General features: G+C 35.7%; 1 protein-coding gene across 3 annotated transcripts in view; it reads right to left on the minus strand.

The window, feature by feature from the left end:
- Positions 1–9,489, minus strand: part of LOC106875235 (follistatin-related protein 5) — a 368,722-nt gene that overhangs the window by 21,840 nt on the left and 337,393 nt on the right. For all 3 annotated transcript variants that reach the window (XM_014923295.3, XM_014923296.3, XM_052966672.2), the window contains exons 11-12: positions 8,308–8,591; positions 4,285–4,470 (exon numbers count right to left, since the gene is read on the minus strand). In XM_014923295.3, coding sequence (XP_014778781.1) covers positions 4,285–4,470; positions 8,308–8,591 — 470 coding nt within the window. The remainder of the gene's footprint in view (positions 1–4,284; positions 4,471–8,307; positions 8,592–9,489) is intronic.

Raw genomic sequence — 9,489 nt, forward strand, 5'->3', positions numbered from 1 at the left:
AGAAAAGGTACCAAAAAGTGTTGGTTCCACATAAAGAAGCATTAGTGATGATGCTACATAAAAAGTACAGGTGATGGTGCCATGTAAAAAGTACTGGTATGCCAGATAAACGGCACACAGTACACTTTGTAAAGTGGCTGACATTAAGCAGTGTGTCCAGACTATTGAACTTGATGCTCTTCCTGGCCCTGCTAGCACCTGACAAACTGTCCAACCCATGCCAGCATGGGAAACAGACATTAAATGATGATGATGATAATGAAACTATGGAAGTCAATCATCTATCTATCTATCTATCTATCTATCTATATATATATATATATATATATATATATATATATATATATATATATATATATATATATATATATATATATATATATATATATATATATATATATATATATATATATATATATATATATATATATATATATATATATATATATATATATATATATATATATATATATATATATATATATATATATATATATATATATATATATATATATATATATATATATATATATATATATATATATATATATATATATATATATATATATATATATATATATATATATATATATATATATATATATATATATATATATATATATATATATATATATATATATATATATATATATATATATATATATATATATATATATATATATATATGTATATTTTTAATAGCTGTGTGGTAAGAAGCTTGCTTACCAACCACATGGTTCTGGGTTCAGTCCCACTGCATGGCACCGTGGGCAAGTGTCTTCTACTATAGCTTCAGGTTGACCAAAGCCTTGTGAGTGAATTTGGTAGATGGAAGCTGAAAGAAGCCCGTCGTGTATATATGTGTGTGTGTGTGTGTATGAATATATTTATGTGTATGTGTGTGTCTGTGTTTGTCCCCCCTTACCATCGCATGACAACCAATGTTGGTGTTTTTCATGTCCTCATAACTTAGCAGTTCAACAGAAGAGACTGATAGAATAAGTACCAGGCTTACAAAGAACAAATCCCAGGGTTGATTTCTTAGACTAAAAGGTGGTGCTCCAGCAAAGCCACAGTAAAATGACTGAAACAAGTTAAAGAATAAAAGATTATACATATATATGTATGTATATGTATATATAAAAGAGACCACGAAGTGGACTACTAATGTGCTAGAAGATCACTGAAAAATTCTCAAAGAAAAATTCAGCGAAGCAAAAACAAACGGGCGAGACCACATTAGAAGTCCACTTAGTGTTCTCTTTTATATATACATATACGATAATCCTTTTGAGATCTCAGAAAATTTTTTTCTGGATCTTCTGATTCTTTTAATGTGCTGGTTTTGCTGGTATTAAATTGATATTAATTAATATCAAATTTTTAAACCTATTATGTTAATTATATGTATGTATATCATCATCATCATCATCATCGTTTAAGGTCCGCTTTCCATGCTAGCAGGGGTTGGACGATTTGACTGAGGACTGGTGAAACCAGATGGCTACACCAGGCTCCAATCTGATCTGGCAGAGTTTCTACAGCTGGATGCCTTTCCTAATGCCAACCACTCCGAGGGTGTATATATATATATATATATATATATATATATATATATAAACTGGCACTCCGTTAGTCATGGTAATGAGCATTCCAGTTGATCTGATCAACGGAACAGCTTGCTTGTGAAATTAACATACAAGTGGCCAAGTACTCCACAGATGTGCATATTTTTAATGTAGTTGTTAGGAAGATTCACCATGACACACAATGGGACAAGGCTGGCCCTTTGAATTACAGCTACAACTTATTTTTGCCAGTTGTGTGAATGGAGCAATGTGAAATAAAGTGACTTGCTCAAGAACACAACATATCATTGGATATTGAACTCAGAATCCTGAGTCAAATACCCTATAATCCCTAAACCACACACCTTCACTGCATATACATATATGTAATTACACCTATGTGTACGTGTGTAGACCCAAGAAGACATGGGATGAGGTAGTGAAGCATGACCTTCCAATGTTGGGCCTCACAGAGGTAGTGACAAGTGACTGAGACCTTCATAGATATACTGTGCTTGAGAAGACCTGTTGAATCAAACGAAATCATAGTCGTGGCCAATGCCTGTGCCACCTGACTGGCACCCATGCCAGCGGCAAGTAACAAGCATCATCTGAGTGTGGTCAATACCAGTGCTGCCGGACTGGCTTCCATGCAGATGGCACATAAAAAGCATCATCTGAACATGTTTGATACCAGTGCCACCTGACTGGCTCCTGTGCCAGTGACATGTGAGAAGCACTCACTACACTCTTGGAATGGTTGGCATTAGGAAGGGCATCCAGCTGTAGAAACTTTGCCAAATCAGATTGGATCCTGGTGCAGCCTCCTGATTTGCCAGTCCTCGGTCAAACTGTCTCAACCCATGCCAGCATGGAAAGCGGACATTAAACAGCGATAATGATGATGATGATGTGTCTTTGAGTGTGTATTTGTATAGATGGATGATATTGATGGTGAAGGTTTGGAAGTATGTGAAGATTTGAATAACGGTAGTTAACTTTCTTAAAATCTCAATAGCTTGGTACAAGTTAAAAATTTCATACACTAACAGAAAATAATCAATTTTTTTTTATTTTCCTTAGTAAATATTATCATAAACATTGAACTGCTTGTTGTCTTTTTAGATATCAAAGCAGACACACAAACAAACAATCAAGCAAGCAAACAAGCAGAGATAAAAGTGAGGCACTCCAGTTTTTGATGGCTGAATATTTTGTAATGTTGAGAATGATTGCAGCTGTGACCTTCACACATGCACACGAGAAACAAACCTTGAGGTTAAAGTCTGTTTCAGTTTTCTAAGGAATTCAACCAGCAACTCTGCAACCAAACAATTCTAAATGTCAATTATTGTCAGGAACCATTTTACTTGAATGATAATTCTTCTCATGCCATTATAGCTGACCATGTTAAAACTAATAACCATTTCTAAGTGTAGGTCCCATAAGATGGTTATTAATAGCAATTTGTGGTTCTATCAGGAAGAAAACTATTGGAAAAAGGATATTATTGATTTTAGCAATTTTTATAGGTCTCTAACTTGTTCTATACCTTCGAACAAAATTTTCTATTAGGAAGCTTTTGTATTGTATAACAAAGTTCTTCAACAGAACAATTCATCAGACAATTGCTTGATTCTTCCCCTTCAGCAAACTTGCTTCTGGTAAAAATATATATAAAAATAAAAAGAAGAGGCTGTTGCTATGATACGACCATTTCCAAAATAATGCTGATTGGAAATGCTATTCCTTTTCAAACAGGATTTGGAAAAATAAAAGAAAGTTGATATCACCCGTCATAAGAAAATCACAAATCTACTATTTTAAACCTTAGCTTATCTGGATTTTTGGTTTTTATGATTGTTCTTTATAAAAGAGCAAAAACAGCAACAAACAAAGAAAAACATTTATTGCTGATAAAAACAAACAAAGGAAAACAAAACAACAGCATAAACTAAAATAACATTTCAATGCTGCTAAAATGCAGAGGAAATTTAATATGATGGAAGACGAGATTGAACAGAAGATACAATGAAATCAGTCTCCAGTTGTGGCTGACCAAAGATTTATCTATAGAATGGTGAGATCTTGCTAATGGCCCAATCAAAATCAAAACCCTGAAGCTTTGTTGTCAAATTCCTGACAGGTTATTGGATAAAAGCAAAACAATTCCACGAATGTCAGCAGGAAGGTTTGGAATGTGTACAAGTTTTGGAACATTCACAAGTTTGGCTTTCACCCATTTTATCCATTCCGACTTTGTTCACCACAGCAAACAACAAATATCTTAGTCTGTTCAATCAATACATTAAAAGATGGTGATGATAATAGCTGTGGTGGTAGTGATGATGATGATGATGATGATGACAATAATGAAGATGATGAAGATGATGTAGCTATGTTGACGATGACAATGATGGTGATGATAATGACGATGATGATGATGATAGTGATGATGATGATGTTGAAGATGACAATAATGAATGTAGCTATGTTGACGATGATGATGATGATGATGATGATGATGATGATGACAACAATGATGATGATGATGAAAGGATGATAGCACAAGTGGTGTGGCATCACTGATGATGATAATAATGGCGGTGGTGGCATTAAAATAAAGATGCTGTTGTTAATAACAGAGACTGAAAATGGAAGGAAGAGAAAAAGAAAAGTGAAAAATATTTTAGTGGCCAAAACTGTTAATTCTTACCAAATCGAATCTATTTCCAATTGGTTGTGTGTGAACAGCATGATGCTGTTTGTCCTGTGATGCTTCTCTGATGACAACAATTGTCTTGGAACCAGTATCAACTTCATTATTCCAGCAGAGAACCCAGACTTGATCCAAACTTTCAATGTAAAACATTGAAACAGGGTCTTTGTCAGTGTAAATTACCTGCAAATATATTCATTAAGGTGTAAATCAATTTGAAACATTAAGCAATTAACACAACGGTGTAAATTACCTGCAAATATATTCATTAAGGTGTAAATCAATTTGAAATATTATGCAATTAACACAACACTTAATCAGAATTTAAAAAAAACATTATTGTTTAAGAAGCCATAAAAGATTTGAAACAAATGTTACTTGCAGAAAAAATACTTATATTTCATGAGTTTTTGAAGTTGGTAAAATACCACACAAAACTAAATAGCATTCGGTTATATTTGTGACGTAGTTACTCGTCACCAATTATTGCCATTATTTAAGACAATACTTGTTTACACTATAACTGTGTAGTGACAATAAAATATATAACAAAGCAGAGTAACAACAACGTAACAATCCAACCAACTCTCCACAAACCAACAAACGATATTCCAACAAACTGCCAAAACAACACCTGACAAATTCCTGCGATTAACGCTTACTACCTCCTGTCTCTCACTCAGACCGCAACTATTTATAGTCATTCGGTCAAGTCTATTCTTGCAAGGGGGTGTTGTGACTTTTACCACAACAGTCATGATGAGATGGTTTCTAGCTGATCTGATCAAGAGAACAGCCAGCTTTTGAAATAAACATTCAGGTGGTTGGGCCCTCATCAGACACCCATACTCTTGATATAGTTCTCAGGGAGATTCAGTGATGCCAGAGGTGACAAGGGTGACTCTTCTGAATTACAAGTACCACTCATTTTTGGTGGCTGAGTATTTCAGGAGCAACATGAAATAAAGTGTCCCACTCAACGGCACAATGCACCACCAAGAATTGAACTCATGATCTTATGATTGTGAGTTGAATACACTACCCATTAAGCCATGTCCCATTGCTACATCACACAACATTGTTGGCATTTAGACAGAGACCAAGTTGAAGAGGAAGGAAGAATGAAGTCAAAAATAATCCAGATAGTTTTCTTTGATTTGTGTTTTTTTTTAGCAGATTGGTCCAGAGGAAGGGACATGCTCATCACTTTATAGGACCTTTGACCCCAGCAATTTCTACATTCGTATATTTTTTTCAGGCATTGTGAACCTGTGAAGGTGTACAGCATAGGGGTGAGGATGTTGCACCCAGGATCACAAGATCATCACTTAGATTCCCAGACCAGGTGCTCTGTCGAACAAAACACAGGACTTCATGTTGCTCCAGCTCAGTCCAGTTAGCTGTAAAAGAGTAACCCTATAACAGGCCAAGGTCCCCATTAAAAAGGAATGATGGGATCTCAGTCATTTATACTCTTTGGAAACCAAGTAATCAGCTCTATGAATCCTAAGAGTCAACATAGTTACTTCAACAGTGAATCTAAAATGAAAATTAACAAATTGGTTTCATTTTTATTTCCTGACCAAATTTTGAAAATTGTAAAGAATTTAGAGAAATAATTCTGTCTTTATAAACCTGGAATCTTGATGGGAGGTTTTAATTGAAATCATTTTAAAATAGGAAATCTATATCATAACATTAAGAGGAGTCTCAGGTGTGTTGGTCTCAAAAGAATTAATTCAATGGCTGAAGCCACTTCTGTTATACCAAAAATTCAGCTTGGAAGAGCATGGCATTTACAACTGCTATATTCCCAGATCTACAAAAGAGTCTTTTACTTGATTGAAATATTTGTCAGATGCTCTGTTTTTTGCATTTGGTTTACAAGATTCTTGATGTAAAACCATGTGTTGAAACAGATATTGTTTTATCTTGGGAAGATCATTATGCCAATGAACACACACACACTGGTTCTATTTTACTTCTTTTATCATTATTAACCAATTTGGTAACTGTTTAACCAATTAATTGATTGATTGCCTTATTAATTGTTCAGTCAGACCTGGAGCAGAGAGGGCATGTCATTAACGAAGTTGTGAATGGCAATGAAAGAATTTTGACAAACCAACTGGTTGATTGATTCACCGAGCAATTAATCAGACAAGCCATTAGTTAATTCATTAAATACTCAACTAATTAACTAATAATACTCCTTCCTTCTATATGCACAAGTCCTGAAATTTTGGGGAAGGGAACATGTTGATAAAATTGACCCCATTACTCAAATGGTATTTAATTTATCGACCCCAAAAGGATGAAAGGCAAAGTCGACCTCGGCGGAGTTTGAACTCAGAACATAAAGACAGACAAAATATCGCTAAGCATTTCGCCCAGCATGCTAATGATTCTGCCAGCTCGCCACCTTAAAAGATATTATTTACTTATCGTACAACGTTCGCTAACCTAAGTTCCTCGCCACCTTAATAATAATAATAATAATAATAATAATAATAATAATAATAATCCTTTCTACAATAGGCACAAGGTTTGAAACTTTAGGGGAAGGGAGATAGTCAATAACATCAACCCCAGTGCATGACTGGTATTTATTTCATTGACCCCCGAAAGGATGAAAGGCAAAGTCGACATCAGCAGAATTTGAACTCAGACGTAAGGACGAGTGAAATGCCGCCAAACATTTTGCCCAGTGTGCGAACAATTCTGCCAGCTTTCCACCATTTTCAATGGACTTTTAATGATAAAAGTGAAACATAACCAGGAAAAAAGTTTATTATTGGCATAATCATAGTTGTGGCCAATACCAGTGCTGTTTGAGTGGCACCTGTGCAGATGGCACATAAAAAGTACCCTTCAATCAATGGGTCTCATGGAGGCAGTGACAGGTGACCAAGACTTTTGGCGATATACCGTGCTTGTGTAGACCTGTCGAGCCAACTAAGACCATAGTCGTGGCCAATGCTGGTGCCAGGTCACCCATGCCGGTGCCAGGTCACCCATGCCGGTGCCAGGTCACCCATGCTGGTGCCAGGTCACCCATGCCGGTGCCAGGTCACCCATGCTGGTGCCAGGTCACCCATGCCAGTGCCAGGTCACCCATGCTGGTGCCAGGTCACCCATGCCGGTGCCAGGTCACCCATGCTGGTGCCAGGTCACCCATGCCGGTGCCAGGTCACCCATGCTGGTGCCAGGTCACCCATGCTGGTGCCAGGTCACCCATGCTGGTTCCAGGTCACCCATGCTGGCAGCACATTAAAAAACACTTTCAGAGTGGTTGGTGTTTGGAAGAGCATCCAACCGTAGAAACATTGCCAGATCAGACTGGAACCTGGTGAAGCTCTCCAGCTTACCAGTTTTCAATCAAACCATCCAACCCATGCCAGCATGGAAAACAAACATTAACTGATGATGATGATGATGATGATGATGATGATGATGATGATGATGATGATAATGACTCTCTTGAGACACAACAATATTTGCAAAATCTACAATTGTTTAAATTAAGAATTAGAAAGACTGAACAGCAGTTATAAAAAGCTAATAATTTTAAAAACTTTGGCTACAATGTAGAATTATTAATATCAAACGTCTGTTGTTTTGAATAAATAATTCAATATTTTGGGACATAATTTAAGTATTAAATCGTTTTTTTTTAAAAATAATTAATAGTGACAGAAGCAGTATCAACACCAAAATGTAGTCTTGATCTTCAGCTTTACATGGAGGTCACAGAATACTCTGTTATTTACCATGCTTGAATCTCTCGTAAGGACCCATGGTGCATAAAAGCACTTGAAATTATATCATTGGCAGACAAGGATCATTTGTCAACAATATAATTTTGAATGCCTTTATGCACAATAAGTCCTTATGAGAGTTTCTCTCGAGCTAAAAAATGCAGTATTTTCCTGTTCTAACACAACCTCCACTTCAAGCTGAAGATCGAGATTACCTGAAATTATTTTGTATTTCAAAAGAAGTTAAATCACGTCTACATACCTGGACAGGGTTCCATCTATGAGTAATCTCAACCACCACGACTCTCCCTTGTCTCGGTTGGCTTATATAGATATACTTATTTTTGATATTCACAGCTGAGCCCCAACTGCAGGGTTTGTTTTCTTCGCATAAAGATGGTGGAGCATCAAGGTTTTCAGGGATAAACTTGAAATTGCCATATTCCTTTCCAACATCTCTGCGGATGACACAGTCATTTGGCTCGTAGACAATGTAGCCCTCTTCATGGAATACCAAAAACGACTGATGGTAACTGCTTGTTGTTACTGGAAGATCAAAGACAATTGAAGACAAATAAATAAACTGAAATGCTGGAAATTAGAAAGTTTCCATCATTTAGGATCAAAAATTCAAAAATGAACCTCAAACATTATTAGATATTATAATACATTTACACACATACCACATATCCATATAAACACACTAGATATACTTGTGCTGTGTTGTGTGTGTGTGTGTGTGCGTGTGTTGAGTCAACCTTTTATCTATCTTCTGTCAACAGTACACTATTACTTCACAATATCATTTCTATTCTGCTTCACTAACAATGTTAAATGTAATTTGCACAACTGGACTAAATCAGGCCAACCATCTCACTAAGTTTGCATTTTCTGCTGCAAATACTGAAGAAGTGAGCCAATCATACTATATCAAATGGTCTTAAGTAATAAGAACACATGATTAACTGAAACACGTGTATGTTTTATAAGGCTGAAATTACCAATTACATTTTCCATATTTATTATTACTATGAGTGTGTGTGTGTGTGTGTGTACATGTGTGTATGTATGTGTATGTCTAAGTAATATATTGTAGCAGTTGATATCCCAATGCTGTCAACTGACCGGCGTGAACACTAAAGATTACCAAAGAGAGTTACACAGTATCAAGTCATCAAAAAATGATACCAGTAATATCCTTGGCATGATTCAGCCTTCATTTCAGTAGTGCAACAGAATCTCAAGTTAAGTAGATACCTTCACGATCTGCTTGAATATTTTATCTGAATTTCTACCAGCCGGCAACAGTTAAAGTAGATTTGAAAAAAAAAAAAATTAACAGCATGGATTTTTGAAATAAAAGTAATTCCAATCATTTGATGTTAGCCTTTTAGAAAATTAGAGCAATGTTAATGAGATGGATTTAAAGTGCCAATTCTTGTTC

Source organism: Octopus bimaculoides, chromosome 3 (assembly GCF_046866305.1).
Source record: "Octopus bimaculoides isolate indiv1 chromosome 3, ASM4686630v1, whole genome shotgun sequence".
NCBI classification, from domain to species: domain Eukaryota; kingdom Metazoa; phylum Mollusca; class Cephalopoda; order Octopoda; family Octopodidae; genus Octopus; species Octopus bimaculoides.